The sequence below is a fragment of the Staurois parvus genome, unplaced genomic scaffold (genome assembly GCF_062004578.1).
Source record: "Staurois parvus isolate SC_StPar_1 unplaced genomic scaffold, SC_StPar_1.0 ptg000461l, whole genome shotgun sequence".
Classification (NCBI taxonomy): domain Eukaryota; kingdom Metazoa; phylum Chordata; class Amphibia; order Anura; family Ranidae; genus Staurois; species Staurois parvus.
In genome coordinates this window covers 130,330-148,812 of record NW_028318257.1, presented here as the reverse complement: position 1 = coordinate 148,812, position 18,483 = coordinate 130,330, and the positions used below count along the sequence as shown (strand labels likewise).

Sequence of the window (18,483 nt, the reverse complement as noted above, 5' to 3'; positions counted from 1 at the left end):
GGCAACTTTAAAAGGGTTTTTTATTTTTTAGCCATCCCAATACCAGTGGACGGTGTCAGTAGGGCAGTGGATGGTGCCAGTAGGGCAGTGGATTTTGTCAGTAAGGCAGTGGACGGTGTCAGTAGGGCAGTGGATGGTGCCAGTAGAGCAGTGGATTTTGTCAGTAAGGCAGTGGACGGTGTCAGTAGGGCAGTGGATGGTGCCAGTAGGGCAGTGGACTTTGTCAGTAAGGCAGTTGACGATGTCAGTAAGGCAGTGGACGGTGTCAGTAGGGTAGTGGACGGTGTCAGTAGGGCAGTGGACTGTGTCAGTAGTTTTTTATTTTTATTTTTTCATCATTTTTTACAATTATATTTTTTTAAATTATGTTTTTCTATTATTTGTTATTATTTTTGTTCAGTGTTTTAGGAACCCCTTTGGGGGGCTTTGGTGAAATATCAGGGGTCTAACTAGACCCCTGTTGTCTTACTTTTGAGACAGAGAACGAGGACACAGATTCTTCAATTCCTTTCTGTGCGGTCTTAGCTGTACTGCTCAGTGAATGAATGGGATGTGCTCTGTGCTGAGCGGCTTACCATTCATTCACAAACTGAAGCATAGTAAACACCATTTAGTGATTGGCACTCACCTTGTTCATTCAGAAAAAGAAGGGGCTGATAAATGACATATTTACCAGCCCCTTCCCCCGCTCTCCATCCTGACACATCCGGCAGCTGGCGGGAGAGGTGAAAGGGGGTAGCCTGTGTGAACTCGTCTCCCTGTGAATGAGGCTCAGCGGTTCAGCAGGGTCAGTCAAGCCCTGTCCAACCTCCCAAATCCCAGCTAAAGTCAACACTGCAGACACTGGGCCCTCTCAATTTAGAACCCAGGATCGGTGGTGTTCCCCTCAAGTTGGCACCCAAGGCACATGCCCCTCAGTTTTAGCCCTGACTGCAGAAATCGGGCCATCTCAATTTGGCATCCCACTAAAGTTGGCGCCCGGGGTACATGCTCCTCAGTTTTAGTCCTGACTGCAGAAATCGGGCCCTCTCAATTTGGCATCCCACTCAAGTTGGCGCCCGGGGTACATGCCCCCTGATAGCCAGGCTGTTGAAGGTACGACGCATCGGGAGGATTGACTTCACCCCCCATGCCCCCTTCCTAGTTTCGACCCTGCCCTCAGTATGATGCTTCCTCCTTCCACTCCTTGTCCACTCCGTTGTGAAAATTGGGCTTTTATTTTTGCTTACTTTTTTCTAAAATAAGAAACCTCTGGTCCACCCCATGCATGTCACTCCCCTTGGTGAATGATGTGCCCATTGCCCATTGTGACTCCTGGGATATTCATGTCACATTGCTTGGGAAGTACAATCCTTCACTGAGAAAGGAAGAGGGTGTCAGGCCTAGCAGTGCGTCATCGAGTGAACAGCGACCAGCTGACCCCGGAAACGCGGCAGCTTCCTGTCATGCAAGAAGATGAGGGCACAAGACTGATTGGGGGGTCAGAAGAGAAGTGGAGCCCAGCAGGACAATGCTGGATCCACTGGGTGGGCGAGTATCTTAATTGTGCAGGACGCAGAACCAGGTAAGCAGGGGTTAAAAGAACAAAAATGGGGGGGGGGGGTGAAGATCTGCTTTAAATACCACCAAACAAAGCTCTATCTGTCTCAAAAGATGATATAAATTTGATGTGATCCACGGAGGATCGCTTTTCATGCCGCAGCTATGCAGCCATTGTTGAACATTTAGGAGGTGATGCTTCCGACTCCTGAATGCCTGCTTTTTTGCTTTTTGCCAAATGGCAATTTACAATGGGACTAAACTGCCACAACCCAAAGCCAAGCATTTGGCTTCCAGTTATGGTGTGACTCCGCTGATTGGAATGGCTGAGTTTGCCAGTACTGTCTTTTAACATGCATTAAATGCCGCATTAAATTTGTGGCAGTATGTGAACAGCCACCTCTGGTAGTTTTGTGGACTTTAGGTGGGCAGCTAGGCAGAAAAACTTGGCTCAACCTTCTGTTTTATTGCCCTTTGGCCTCATATGTGAGAGAGGCACCCTCCTACCCCCAAAAATAAAAAAATTATAATAATAATCAGTTTTGTTAAAATCCCCACCCCCCCGCCCCACCCCTAGTACTGACCCCATGCACCTAATGGGGAAACACAGCAGTGTTGGGCCTCATTCACATGGATGCGGATACGGCAGTGTTTGGAGCTGCTCACCTGCACTGGCACAAATGTCAGATTGGGATGAGTGGTTGTGTCGGTGCAGCTCATACATACACTTAGGCCCCATGTACACGCGACACTTCTGAACGATGGAAACTGACTGCTGGAAAACGTAGGTTAAAAAACATCTGTTTAGCCGCGTTTGCATACCGCGTTTATGAGCGTTTGCGTTTAGAAGCGTTTTTTAAAAATAACCTCAGGAGACCTTCCAAAATGCCCAGAATGTACAGAAAAACAGTAAAAAAATTAACTATTTCAGACATTTTGAGAGAAATAGAGAGAGCAGAAGCAGAGAGAGCAGTAGTTGTTGAGATTTGCTGTGGGTTTTTTTTTGTGGTGTTTGGATGTGTTCCAGCTCATCTCTGTGCAGAAATGATTGCAGCAGTGTCGAACATATTTGTTTTTCACACAGAACCTCAAAGTATGGTGTACCAGGTCCATTTGAATACCGGAAAAACGGTTTGCGTGCATTTTTCATGATGAAAAAAGGCTCTGGACAGCATCTCCAACACAACAAACACTTTACTCCTGCGCTAGGAAAGGACTCAGTAGACCCAATAGGAATGTTCTGGAATTTTCTGGAATATGCACTGCTTGCTGCCCTCAACAGACTGGGGTGGTCCGAATACACTGGATACAAATGGAGAAACAGAAAAAGGGCGCACCGACCTAGTGCATTATCGTTTAAAATAATTTATTAAAGAAACAAAAATAGGTATCATATTCACAATGGACATAATAACACAGGCATGTCAAACTGAACAAGGTGTATGATCCAAACAACATCTGAGTCCATACGATGGAACCCTGGATGACCAACTGGCTAACGCATTTCGAGGACACAACCTCTTCCTCAGAGCCACTCAGTTTTGTTATGTTTTGTTCAGTTTGACATGCCTGTGTTATTATGTCCATTGTGAGTATGATACCTATTTTTGTTTCTTTAATAAATTATTTTAAATGATAATGCACTAGGTCGGTGCGCCCTTTTTCTGTTTCTCCATTTGTATCTGGACAGCATCTGGAAATGGAAGAGTTAAAAAAAAAGTTCAAACGCAAACGCCTATAAACGCGTTTAGCCGCATTTACACTCATTTACAAGCATTTTGCGTTTGAAACGCTGATAAAATGTACTGCTGAATGCAAGTTTTCTGCGTTCAAAAATACGACTGTAAACGATGATGTGTACATGGACACATAGGAAAACATTAGGGAGAGTTCAGGGAAAAAACTGCTGAACAGCTCCTAAATGTGAGTTTATCAGCTGCAGTGTACATGAGTCCTTACATGGGCTGCCTGCACACAACACATGGTGCTCACGCCACATAAACACATGGCCCATTCACGGACTATGGGCCTCATCGCCTGTATGCATGAGGCCTAAGGCTGGCCATCCACATCACAATCATATTGTACAATCTCAGTGAAGGGTTCTTGCACTACACACCTGTTGGCAGTGATCTGTCATGTATGCTGTCACTTACCGGCGAGGGTGTAGGAAAAGGCCCTTCTTGAGCCCAGATTATAACATCAACATTACAAAGAGTTAAATGTTGTGTTTGTATGCGGATTATGTCATGCATTGCCTCGGCGGAGTGACCTCACCGCTCATCCAGAATCCAAAGACCTCATCGCCAGCTGTGCCTCTGGACAGACCCAGCTTTCACCGCCGTTCTCAAGTGTTGTGTCTGCTCCTACAGTGCCCATCTTTCCTGTTATTTCTTGGGCAAATTACGTTATCTCAATGACTGAATATTGACCGATCAATCCCAAAAATGTGTGATTGGGAAAATACAAGGCTTTATTTACGAGGTCTGTTAGCCACTTCAGCTCGGGAAGGTTTTACCTCCTTTATGCCAAGGCCATACTATACAGCACTGCGCTACTTTAACTGGTAATTGCGTGGTCATGCAACACTATACCCAAAGAAAATTTATATCAATTTTTTTGCATAAACAGAGCTGTCTTTTGGTGGTATTTGATCACCACTAGGGTTTTATTTTTTTGCGATTTAAACAAAAAAAATACCTAAAAGTGAAACTAAAAAATTTAACAATATTTTTACTTTCTCTTCTAAACATATCCAATAAAAAAATAATTTTGATTAAAAAAATCTCAATAAGTGTATATTAACTGGTTTGCGTGAAAGTTATAGCGCCTACAAACTATGGTATATATACTGGAATATTTTGTTTATTTTTACTACTACTAATGGCAGAGATCAGTAACTTATAATGGGACTGCGGGAGTGCGGCGAGCAATCTGACACTAACTGACACTGACTAACTGCCACTGACATCACCAGTGACATTAAACCCAGGATCCTTCATTCACTATATCTGGTCTCCTACAGTACACAGAACATGGAAATGCAATTATTTTAATAAATATAAACTGCTAAATACCTTTTCTCATCTGCAGTATATAGCAGTCTTGTGACTTCTATCAGTGTCCAGCAGAGCACTGGTTAAAGCTTGTAGGAGGAGTTTTCATTCTGCTCTGGCTGTCCTATGAGTGCTGACTGGCGCTGTGCTGATCACATGCATCCTTCCAAGGAAAAAAAAAAAACCTCTCTAGCAATGCACACTAAACTGAGCATGTGCATAGTGACTCCATAGTGACTCCTTGAGCTCTGTACTATCAGCAGAAGGATTGGGGACAGTGGAAGAAGGGGAGGATCAGAGATGACAAGATCAAACATCCTTTTTACACAATGTGGAGGATTAACCCCTTAGGTTCCGCAGTAAGTATAACAAGCATGCTTTACTGTATATACAGAGATCAGTGATAATATTATACGCTGTCACTGTACTAATGGCACTGGCTGGGAAGGGGTAAACATCTCTAGGGGTTAAAGTGTGCCTAACTATGTGTAATGTATGTAAAGTGTGCTGCTTTTACTAAACTATCTCTAAGTTTCCCATGTTTTGCAGGGATGAAAAACTTAGCGATCCCTCCCTTTGAACAGCTGTGGCCGAAAGTTTTGAGAATGACACAAATATGTATTTTCACAAATTCTGCTGCCTCAGTTTTTATGATGGCAATTTGCATATACTCCAGAACAGGGGTGGACTGACCATTTGGGAACTCGCGCACTGCCCGAGGGCCCTGGGTCAGTAGGGGGCCCCATGAGATGCCCCTGGTACCTTTTCATAGGCTTTTTTGGGTGTGGTTTGATTGTGGGTGCGGTCACAGGGTCCCCATGATCCCCTATTGCCCGGTAGCCCCATGAGTTGTCAGTCCGCCCCTGCTCCAGAATGTTATGAAGAGTGATCAAGATGAACTGAACTTAATCCAAAAAAAAAAACATTTCCACTGCATTTCAGCCCTGCCACAAAAGGACCAGCTGACATCATGTCAGTGATTCTCTCGTTAACATTGAGTTAGAATAACAGACTGGAAGCTTTAAAATCTTTGAAATCATTGTTCTTCCTCTGTTAACCACGATTACCTGCAAGGAAACACATGCAGTCATCATTGCACAAGAAGGGATTCACAGGCAAGGATATTACTGCTACTAAGATTGCACCTAAATCAACTATTTATCATATCATCAAGAACTTAAGGAGAGAGGTTCAATTGTTGTGAAGAAGGCTTCAAAGAACCCAAGAAAATCCAGCAAGTGCCAGGACCATCTCCTAAACTTGATTCATCTGTGGGATCGGGGCACCACCAATGCAGAGCCTGCTCAGGAATGGTAGCAGGCAGGTGTGAGTGCATCTGCATGTACAGTGAGGCCAAGACTGGAGGACGGCCTGGTGTCAAGAAGGGCAGCAAAGAAGCCACTTCTCTCCAGGAAAAACATCAGGGACAGACTGATAATCTGCAAAAGGTACAGGGATTGGACTGCTGAGGAGTGGGGTAAAGTCATTTTCTCTGATGAATCCCCTTTCTGATTGTTTGGGGCATCCAGAAAAACCTTCTCCGGAGAGGAAAAGGTGAGAGCTACCATCAGTCCTGTGTCATGCCAACAGTAAAGCATCCTGGGATCATTCATGTGTGGGGTTGCTTCTCAGCCAAGGGAGTGGGCTCACTCACAATTTTGCCCAATAACGGAGCCATGAATAAAGAATGGCACAAAAACCTCCTCCGAGAGCAACTTCTCCCAACCATCCAAGAACAATTTGGTGACAAACTAAGTGGTTTGGGTCCATGGCCAGGAAACTCCCCAGACCTTAATCCCATTGATAACTTGTGGTCAATCCTCAAGAGGCAGGTGAACAAAGACACCCCACAAACTCTGGGCTGCCATCAGTCAGGATGTGGCCCAGAAGTTGATTGACAGCAAGCCAGGCAGAATTGCAGAAGTCTTGAAAAAGAACAGTCAACACTGAAAATATGGACTCTTTACATAAACTGAATGTAAATGTCAATAAACGCCTTTGACACATATCAAATGTTAGTAATTATACTTCAGTATACCATAGTAACATCTGACAAAAGATCTAAAAACACTGAAGCAGCAGAGTTTGTGAAAATTACTATTTGGGTAATCCTCCAAACTGTTGGCCGGGGCTGTACAGAGCTCTATGTTGTTTACCAGCACAGAGCTCTAGGCTGTGACTGTGCACAACCAATCAGCAGGTCCCAGATGTGATTCGTTTTCTGGGACTTGCTGACAGACACATGCCTGGAAGTAAGCAGCGACATACCCGTATGTTGCTTTGCCTATAGCGGCCGCTCATCTGCATTACATGGCGGACAGGCGGGTGGTCATGAAGTGGTTAAAATACTCCTATCTACACTAAATCTGTATGGTAAAAGGATCCAGCGCAAAAAATGCTTGCTTGGCACACGATTGCATGCATTTATGTGCATTTACATGTGTATGGCATTTAGAAGCATATGTGCGTAAACTCATATTAAAGTGCTTGTAAAGGCAGGAGTTTTTTTTTTTGCTTACTGCATTCTGCATTCTTCTGCAATCAGCTTCCCTTGCAGCACCCTTAAGTCCAATCTGGATCCAGCGATGTGCACAAGAACCAAGGCTCTGTTGGCTCTCTCCATCCTCATTGGCTCAGATACAGCAGCAGAAGCCATTGGCTCCTACTGCTGTCAATCAGAGCCAGTGACGGGGGGGTAAGGCAGAGCTCCGTTCAGAGCAGGACTCGGGAGCATGCATGAGTGCCCCCAGAGCAAGCTGCTTGCTCTGGAGGCACTCAATGGGAGGTGGAGCCCAGAACGCCAGTGAGGAACCCCAGAAGAGGAGGATCGGGGCTGCTCTGTGCAAAACCATTATACAGAGCAGTTAACATGACATGCTTGTTATTTTACAGAAAAACCCCCACCTTATTATCACTTTAAGGCCGCATGTGCAAAGCCGTAAATATTTTACTGATCACTGATGGGAATGGTTTTCACAGCACAAAGATTCCTATGTAAATCATAAGTAAAATGTTTGAGTTTAGATGCGTTTAAATGCGTAAAGACGCGGATTTGTTTAAATGCAAAAGCTTCTAGTTCTGTATCCTGTCCCTCTATTTCAATCCCAGAATGCACTCTTTGCATCTATGTATATGCAGGTAAAATGCATGTCTTCAGATGCAGATGTTTTGATTTTTGGTTACAGATCGCATTGTGTGTTTACGTACCTGTGTACATGTCTCCATTGAAAATAATACACCTACATTCAGATTTGTAAACAAAATATTTTGAATTGCATTTTTTTACAGTCATGTGCATGTACCCTTTTGGCTAGAGCAGGGGTCTTCGAACTTTCTAACCAAAGAGCCAGTTTACTGTTCTTCAGACTTTTGTGGGAGTAGAAAATGTCCTGGCATCTGTGAGACTAAACTATGCCTCTCTTTGGTATTAGGAGGAGGAATAGTGCCCTATCTTTGGTGTCAGTGGGAGGAATAATGCCCCATCATTGATATCAGTGGTAGGAATAATACTAAAATAACAATATGAATGGATCCCCACCTTCTACACTACCCACCCTACATTTGGTGACAATCAAAATTAATTTACCATAAATCTCCAAGAAAAATATAAAAAACTGTGAAAAAAATTAGAATATACTAAAAGTCATTCCCACAAAATATAATAACCAGTGTCATTCAAAGTCCAAAAAATAAATAGAAAAATATAAATGAAAAAATATATAAAACAGTGTCCAGGCTCCAACTTGATATGTCTTTGAAGATGTTTGAGCCTTGCCTTTCTTGGAGATTTATGGTAAATTAATTTTGATTGACACCAAATGTAGGGTGGGTAGTGTAGAAGGTGGGGATGCATTCATATTGTTATTTTATTATTTATCACTTTCAAGGGTGAAAGTTTCTTTGTGAATATTGGGATAGTTTGGTAGACTTATTTGGTACCGTATTTTCACATTGGTAGGAATAATACGCCATCATTGGTGTCATTGGGGGGGATAGTGCCCCATTATTGGTGTCATTGGTATGAATAGTGCCACATTTGTGGTGTTAGTAGGAAGAATAGTGATCCATTACTGGTTTCAGTTTCAGGAATTATACCCCTTTGTTGGAGTCAGAGGGGAGAAATAGTGCCCCATTGTTGGTGTCAGTGGTAGGAATAGTGCCCCATCATTAGTAATACGAATAGTGCCCTATTGTTGGTATAAGCTGTAGGTATAGTCTCAATTGTTGGTAGGAATTGTGCTCCATCATTGGTGTCAGTGGGAGGAATAGTGCCCCATCGTTGGTATCAATGGTAGGAATAGTGCACCATTGTTGGTGTCAGTGGTAGGAATAGTACCCCATTGTTGGTGTCAATGGTAGGAATAGTGCCCCAATTGGTGTTGTTGGTAGGAATAGTACCCCATTGTTGGTGTCAATAGTAGGAATAGTGCCCAATTGGTGTTAATGGTAGGAATAGTGCCCCATTGTTGGTGTCAGTGGTAGGAATAGTGCTCCATCGTTGGTGTCAGTGGTAGGAATAGTGCCCCATCATTGGTGTCATTGGTAGGAATAGTGCACCATTATTGGTGTCAGTGGTAGGGATATTGGCCCATCGTTGATATTAGTGGTAGAAATATTACAACATTGTTTGTATTAGTGGTAGGAATACTGCAACATCATTGGTATCACTGGTAAGACTAGTGCCCCATCACTGGTGTCAGTGGTAGGAATAGTACCCCATTGGTGGTGTTAGTAGGAAGAATAGTGCCTCGTAATAGCGACCCAATATTGGTTTCAGTTTCAGGAATTACACCCTATTGTTGGAGTCAGTGGTAGGAATATTTCCCCATCATTGGTGTCAGTGGTAGGAATAGTGCACCGTTGCTGGTGTCAGTGGTAGAATTAGGCCCCATTGTTGGTATAAATGGAAGGAATAGTGCCCCATTGTTTGTGTCAGTGGTAGGAATAGTGCCCCATCATTGGTGTTAGAGGAATAATAGTGATCCATTATTGGTTTTAGTATCAGGGATTATGTCCCATTGTTGGAGTCAGAGGGGGGAATAGTGCCCCAAGGACCAGATAAAGGCCAACAAAGGGCCACATCAGGCTCCTTGGCCACAGTTTGGAGACCACTGGGCTAGAATATTCATTTATTCTAGCCACTAGATTGAATGTACCTTCATAGGTGGACATTTATGACCCTTATATGCATATGTGTGTAAATGATGTCGGTAAGCTCCTCTCTGAATGCAGGTTTGGCCCGTTTAATTATGCCCCTTAACACAGTGCTCTAAAATGTGAACCTAAATGACACAATCTGCATGGAAGTCTTGGCTGAAATACAGATGTGTTCAGAGGCATAAAAAATGAAAATAGCCTCTAAAAGTGGCATTTAATCTGCCCATGTGCATGAAGCCATATACTGACAACAATAGATTCTTCCATTCACACAAATGAGGAAATGAGGTAGATGGAGGAATCCTCCCCCACCGACACACTGTAGTCTGACATTGGCATTCCCTGTTGTCAGAATTCATGGAAGGTTGGCTGCAGCCGCTGATCGAGAAGACCTTTCCTTCACCCTAAATGTCAACTTGTGCTCCTCCCCCTCCCTCTCTTACTAATGGATATATTTTTTTTTACTTTATAACTTACAATATACTTTATTTGTTCTGCAAAGCGCACCTCTGCTTTCCTTGCCTAGGCGAGACGTTCTTTCCACCGCCTGTGCATGCACAAATGTGCCACAGGGCTTGAGTCCTGATAGAACCTTGTGGCACATCTGAGCATATGTTCGTTTTCCTGGCCATCAGTGCACGCAGGGGGTTTCCCACGTACGTACAAAGACGAAGTCTGAAACCCTGCATGTCTTTGCAAGTGCGTGGAAAAACCCCTACACATGTGCAGACAAGCCGACAGGCTCTGCCAGGACCCTATAAATGGGCAGAGCCCCATCTACACGTGTGAAAGTGAAATTGTATATTCTCTCTCTCTCTCTCTCTCTCTCTCTCTCTCTCTCTATATATATATATACACAAACACACACTATATTGCCAAAAGTATTGGCATGCCTGCACATGAACTCTAATGGCGTCCCAATCTTAGTCTGTAGGGTTCAATATTGAGTTGGCCCACCCTTTACAGCTCCTCCACCCCAAAAACACTCATCCATGTCTTTATGGATCTTGCTTTGTGCACTGGTGCGCAGTCATGCTGGAACGGGAAGGGGCCATCCCCAAACTTTTCCACAAAGTTGGGAGCATGAAATTGTTCAAAATGTCTTTGTCTTAAGAGTTTCCTTCACTGGAACTAATAGGCCAAGCCCAACCCCTGAAAAACAACCCCACACCATAATCCCCCTCCACCAAACTTTACACTTGGCACAATGCAGTCAGGCAAGCACCGTTCTCCTGGCAACCACCAAACCCAGACACATCCATCAGATTGCCAGACAGAGAAGAGTGATTTGTCACTCCAGAGAACATGTCCCCACTGATCTAGAGTACAGTGGCGGCGTGCTTTACACCACTGCATCCGCCGCTTTGCATTGCACTTGTAAGGCTTGGATGCAGCTGCTCGGCCATGGAAATCCATTTCATGAATCTCTCTACACACTGTTGTGCTAATCTGAAGGTCACACCAAGTTTGGAAGTCTTTAGGTATTGACTCTACAGACTGTTGGTGACTTCAGCATGCGCTGACCCCGCTCATATTACGTGGCCTGCCACTTGGAGGCTGAGTTGCTGTTGTTCCCAGTTGCTTCCACTTTGTTATAATACCACTAACAGTTGGCCATGGAATGTTTAATAGCCAGGAAATGTCACAGATGGACTTATTGCACAGGTGGCAACCTATCACGCTTAAATTCACTGAGCTCCTGAGAGCGACCCATTCTTTCACAAATGTTTGTAGAAGCAGTTTGCATGCCTAGGTGCTTGATTGTATACACCTGTGGCCATGGAGGGGATTGGAACACCTGAATTATATATATATATATATATATATATATTTCTGCATCCCTTTGTGGCTGAGCGTTTGAAAATGTCTTGCCAAAAAACGAAACACTTAGTGCAGGGAATGGCTGTAACTTGACTTCAAGTTCTGTGCAGGCTTCTGGGAAATCGGTGAACCCACTGGCTAGGAAATTTGATATTTATTATCCTTTTTTTATTTAGCAAAAGTGGATTCTTCCTTTAAATTTAAAAACCATTGATTACAACAAAGGCTTGTTGCTCTATAAGGAATTCTGTGGTCATCAGGAAATGTATATAGGCAGATCAGGATTGGTTTGTGTGTCTCAAGGTTCTATACCATCATGGCAGATATCCCTTGTTCAAGGTTTTTTCAAGAGTAGATATTTCTGTGTTGTTTTCTCTCAATAGAGGCCAATGCTGATGATGATAGAGGTGTTCCCCTGCCTCCTCCATAGGTGCATATATACACATTGGCCCGATATCTACATGACATGGTTGTTACCAAGACTGTTTGAGAACTCTAACACCCTGGTCACAGCGATCCGACTTTGAAATTGTGCGACTTCCAGTGATGTCGCACAATTTCAAAGTCTGATGTCATTCCGACTTGAGGTGTGACTTGCAAGACATCTGCGGCTTGCAAGAGACAGATGTCTATGCAAGTTGCACCTGAAGTAGTGCATGCACTACTTTAGAAATCAGTGCGGCTCCGATCAAGTTAGAATCGCACCGATATGACCACTGTAATTGCAGACAATAGGGTGCGACTTGCCTAGGGGCGGACTGACAACTCATGGGGCCCCTGGGCAATAAGGGATCATGGGGCCCCTGTGTCCTTGCCAAAACTCAAAAAAGCCTATGAAAAAGGTACCAGGGGCATCTCATGGTGCCCCCTACTGACCCCGGGCCCTCGGGCAGTGCCGAGTTTCCAAATGGTCAGTCCGCCCCTGGACTTGCCATGCGATTTGATACTTGGATGGCATGGCAAATCACATGGCAAGTCGCACCCGACGTGACCGGGCACTTACATGTATTGTTAAAGTTTGTAGACCACTTACATGTATAATGAAGTTAATACAGTGAGTTGACATGACTATCATGAATTGCATGTGTGTGCCACAAGACTTGACTGGTGTAGTACCGGTCCTCTGCAATAGATGGCAGCACATGGTTAAGCCCTATCCCTTGTACAGGTTTGCAGTGAGTTGTAGACTCTTTCAGGGGATGATGGACATACGGCTTACTCAATTATCATGATGTAAAGAGTATTTGTGTCTAATAAGCTATGAATATTGCTCATCACAATTAATCAAAGTGGGGCTTGCAGGCTGATGAATGTTTAAAGTGACACTAAACTCAAGTATGTATTCTTAACTCAAATAGTCCCTTCTATTGCTCTCAGCCTCCCAGAATTTCCAGATTCCTGCTTTTTCCTGCTGTGATCTGACTTCCTGTTAGAGGGTGGCTACGTTCATTCTCCATGTAAGAATGCAGCCACCCTCTCTTGCTTGCCCCTGAGAAGTACTAAGGACTATGAGATGTGTATTCAGCAAGAGCACTGTACGTGAATGCAATGAACGTGCACTGCTCATTCCATACAAACAAGACTGAGGGGGAAAGGAGAAGTTTGGGAGCCTGCTGAGGATGTTACAAGAAAGCAGAAGAACACAGTAAGAAACAATTTAATGAAAAATAAATTAAAAGGCCATTAAGTGGTGGATGTGTATGGATTATTTTTGGAGAATAAGGATATTATTTAGTGTTCCTTTAATTGCTTTGTGTTAAAGGTAAAACTTTCTCTTTCCTTTATATAGAATGGTGAAGGGTTAGAGTCTCTGTAAAGATTTTATTGCTGTCTATGAGAAGTTGAGAAGATTCAATCCTCTATTTGTACAATCAGAAGGTAAGGAGAAATCCATTGTAAAGTTGTCATGCAGAGCAGGGGAAATCTCATGGGGACAAATGTCCAGATGACAACTGGGAATTCCCTTCACTTTGGGAAGATTTTATCCTGATTTCTGTTGCATCTGTAAAACAGGGAGTGAAGGGAAATCTTTCCAGCAGGACACAGCAAAAAAATAAATAACCTGGTAGAAGAGTCTAACCTGTCCTACTCTATCCAAAACTCAAGTACTATAGTTAGACTATTTTGTAGTTGGACTTCAGTTATACTTTAACATACACAATGTTCTATTTATCTATTTATCTAAAATCGGAATCTATTTACATATATTTCTGCCTATCTGAATTCATCTATCTATCTGATACTATCTATTTATATATATTTCTATCTATCTATCTATCTATCTATCTATCTATCTATCTATCTATTTATCTATCTATCCATCTATCCATCCATCCATCCATCCATCCATCGCTGCAACAACTAATTAACATAATCAGTTATAGACGATAATAAAAATAGCTGTCAACTATTTTCATTATTGATTAGTCGGTCAGCTGATTAGTTAGCCAGGATACAGAATGCATTATTTGTTTGCATGTCATCATACATAGTGCAGCACACATACAGCTCAGTAAACCATCTATACATGTCAGTAGGTGCCTGAGCGCTTGTGAATGTGTGAGGAGCAATGGCTCTTGGAACATGTAGTCTTAGGACAGGAGAAGGAAGTGATTTAAATTGATTCTAAAGGCAGAAAGTGTTTTTCCTTAATGTATTATCTGCTTACACGTTAACTTAATTGTACACCACCCTTTTTATAAGTTTTTAACCCAATAAAGAGAGAATAATTGAAACAATATTTGGCCAACTAATTGATTATGAAAATAATCATTAGTTGCAGCTTTCTTTCTATCTATCTATCTATCTATCTATCTATCTATCTATCTTAAAATATATATCTATCTGTCTTAAAAAATCTATCCATCTATCTTACAATATCTATCTATCTATCTATCTATCTATCTATCTATCTTAAAATATCTATCTATCTATCTATCTATCTATCTATCTATCTATCTATCTATCTTAAAATATCTATCTGTCTTAAAAAAATCTATCTATCTATCTATCTATCTATCTATCTATCTATCTATCTATCTATCTATTTATCTAACAGGACATGGATATAAAAAGTGATTCCACATTTATTGATTTTGTTCAAAGTGTTGATATGCCTTAAAGCACAAGTGCATTGCAATTGATCATTTTGACATACTGTATGGTTTTCTTTTTTTTTTATTAAGTGACACAGAAAGCAGTGTTCATCTAAAAAACTGCATTTATTTCATCACTATCAAAATATGAAATACCTAATAGCATATTAAAAAAAAACTTCGGTACATTCACAAATTCATCTAAATATGTTACATCCCAGCCATGTGCTGTTTTACCTTGAATTTCTTTTGTATCTACAGTATAAGTCAACCTGTCAGTTACATAGCAATATTTTCTCTGTCTTCATTAGTGTCAATATTTATTACTAATCTGTAGAAAATATTAATATTTGTTTTATTGATGGTCTAATAAATATATGGGTCTAAATACTTCCTAAAATGCCAGTGTTGGTACAGCTGTCCTGTTACATCTCAGAGCTACATCTGCAGGTACGTGACATGGTATGAAGATGCTGCTACAGGATCCAAGAAGGCAGAAAAGGTGCATTCAGTAAATGTTACTCGAAGGTAAACAGTAGCCATTCACTAAAAGTGATTTGATGTTGGTGATGGTGGAAACCCCCTTTAAATTACACTGGCAGCTTAATAATATCACTACTAGCAAACAGCAAGGCTTTCATGAGCTCTGTTTTATATATGCAGCATTAGAAAAGTACATATATGCAGATTTGGTCTACCATTTAATAAGTTAGCTAAAAGCCCCCCAATTTTTTTGTCAGGTCTTTTTTGTCCATCATGGAGGATAAGAATGTAGGAATTCTCTGCAAAGTGAAGGAAATCCTTTTTTAGACAGCCGTCACCAAAACGTGTCCTCATTAGGAGATTCCCTCCTTTCTCCTGTTCTGGTGACAACTCTAAATTTTGGATTTTCTCTCCATTACACCCTCAGTGACATTGATCACCAGGGCAAATATAGATGATGAACTTCCCGAGAACTGCCAAAGACAGCAATATAAACTGAGAGAGGTTCCAACTCCTCCACACTGTTTTGAAAAACACTTTAATTGATACTGATATTATTTTCCCATTAAGTCATCTCTTTAAGGGAAAGCTTGTACTAAGCATGCAGAAACTACCATTACTGACCTCCTTCTGAAAATGCCAACAGCCTGGCTACCTATGTCTTTAACACTTCAATATATATATATATATATATATATGAAATTTTATGATCGGATGTCTATACTAGTTTTGGCTAGCTACTCATTTTGCCATCCACTAAGAGGACTGCAGTGAATTGTTTCTTACTTTGAGACACTAGCCTGGAACAAACACACAAATCAGGAAAGTCTGCAAATTTTTCATTTACGTAAAAATACTGAACCATACCATGACAGCCAGGGAAGAAATTGCAGCCTGCGCATATTTTCCCTTTAAGGTCTGTATGACTGCAGCATTCTGACTTTTAACATTTTAACCCAAAAACAGTTTTTTTTTGTATTCTGTATAAAAGAAAAGATTGATGCAATTTTTTTATTACTAACTTCAAACTTTTTCAAATAGCAACTGTTAGTAGTGGCAGCTCAAAGCTACAGAAGAAAAGAGAATGTGAAGTTGATTTACTAAAACTGGAGAGTGCAAAATCTGTTGCAGCTCCACATAGAAACCAATCAGATTCCGTGTTTTATTGTCAAAGTTTAATTGAACAAGCTGAAGTTAGAAGCTGATTGGCTACCATGCACCAGATTTTGCACTCTCCAGTTTTAGTAAATCAACCCGTAAGAGTGAAATGTAGAAATGGACACCCAATATTATTACAAAGGTTAGGCCATGGCTGTCTGCTATTAGATTAACCAGTTAAGACGATTGTCCTTTTGCTGCTCATATGTTGAAATAGGTTGTGTGATAAACAACTTCCAGTCTGTCACTAAGGAAAGAGTACTTGGACCAGCAGCAGTTTACGGATGTAACAAAGTAAAGTTTCCACTTCTGACACAGTGTCCATATTAATATAGTACAAATATATCACTCTGAACAAAGTGTTAAATAATCTATCTGCAAGCCTGGACATAGAGCATCTCCAACACAGCAAAGCTTTCTGAAAAAAAGTGTTGGAGATTGAAATCAAAGGCTCCCGAATGGGTGATTTTCAACAGCAGAATGCTCGGCAATGACAGCATGAATTTAAAAAGTATAATCACATTCAACAGGGTCGCATGCTGCTATATAACACTGCAATTACATGTGACAGGTCACCTTATGGATATTTTGTAAGATAATATTTTATCAACAAGACAAATCAATCAAGGATTGCTGGGGTACCATACACAGGAGATGAGTGAGAAGATCTTTAACCAGTTCTGAGGACTGTCTGTTCTTGTAGTGTCTACTGAGGTTGCAAGATCTAAGATCTACTTCTCACTCCAAGACTGATCCTTTTGTATATAAGATTACTATTGCTGATCCCACCACTATAGCTGCTCTTATTACCCATTCTTTATTATTAGATTATGGCAGGCAGGGGTGATCTTTGTTGATTTGGTTGCAGACTTGGCAGAGTTTGTGGCTAGCATTGGCCCGTCTTCAATGTCCATCCATAGTCCTTCAAACATTTCTTGGCCTTTATGGGTTTATGACTATTTGGGCAGCTGTACAGCTTTCATGTTGAGGCTGGTGGGAACGAAGTGACTGAACCTGCAGACCGAACAGGCACAAACACTGCTCCCTCCTGGGATGGTGAAAGCCGAGCATGGTTGATCCTCCACCGACAAGGAGTGCATCTTGCCTGAGCATTGAGTCTCTCCGTTGCTTCCAGGTGCCAGGAAAACCGACCCTGGAGCTGCAAAGAGTGGCAGACCAGCAAGAAGCAACCTGGGTGCTGGACCACTCATGTCCCCGATGATTCTACGTAATTCTTGAAGAGAACTTCCAAGAAGCAGTATGTAATTCCTGGCCAGCAAGAGGGTGGCAATCTTGGAGAGCTTCCTACCTGGGGAGCTCTGGCAATGGGTGGCAGAGTATGGCATGATGACTTCTCTTAGGGCGTCCATTGCCAAATTAAGATCTTGCATCCTCTTCCTCTCCCGGCTGTTTATCTTCTTCCTCAGCTGCTGCTGCTCCTCTTTCAGATCTCTGCTGTGACGTCCACACCTGTGCGTGGCAAAGGCAGATGCCAGCTTGTCTTTTCCTTCACCGATGTTCAGAAGGGAGGTTGGATGCCGGCACACAGCACTGAGCTCTTGGCTCTTTCCACTTGACAGGTCACTGGGGCAATGTCTTATCATCTTCTCTCTGCTCTGTATAATTCTGCAGATCTGCATAGTACTCAACCAGACCTTTGCCAGTGAGCTCAGCGATGCCTAGAAAAGCATTTTTTTCAGGGCTCTAGCTTTGGAATTCAACAGGATACAGAGGGACAAGCTATTGTGTTAACCAGTCACTTGACTGCACGTTCCTCTCAATTTCCCATTCATAAACTAATGTGTAAGACAGCCCATTCCAGAGTCAAACAGAGCGACAACTTTCATTGGCTGCCACACTCAGACTTTGGACTGAAATCTTTGAAGCTGAATAGACATGACTACGGCCTTTGACTGTCTTAAAGACTAAGATAATTGTATATAAAAGTATTCTGCGATCAAGGGCATTTTCTGAATGCAGATGGCCTATATGCAAAATCATAAGTTGGGCCCCCTGGCCTTAAATAAGGGAAATGGCAAATGTTTCGACTCCTGGAAGATGGACTTCACAGTAACTGTAACCACACATAGGATGCCTAACGGATGCATGCCTTGCTGCCCTCACCGGACCAGGGAATCCAAATGAGCTGCATACAAAAAAAACATACAGAGGGC

General features: G+C 42.2%; 1 protein-coding gene across 1 annotated transcript; it reads right to left on the bottom strand.

Moving 5' to 3' along the window:
- Positions 1–14,775: 14,775 nt before the first annotated feature.
- OLIG1 (oligodendrocyte transcription factor 1) lies at positions 14,776–18,074 on the bottom strand. The gene has a single exon (XM_089688923.1). The coding sequence runs from the start codon at positions 17,947–17,949 to the stop codon at positions 17,266–17,268; it is 684 nt and encodes a 227-aa protein (XP_089545049.1). The 5' UTR covers positions 17,950–18,074; the 3' UTR covers positions 14,776–17,265.
- Positions 18,075–18,483: the final 409 nt, after the last annotated feature.

What these genes read in the sequence shown, in the direction of transcription:
- OLIG1 (XM_089688923.1), bottom strand. Translation starts at nt 17,949, where the DNA reads ATGCAGATCTGCAGAATTATACAGAGCAGAGAGAAGATGATAAGACAT.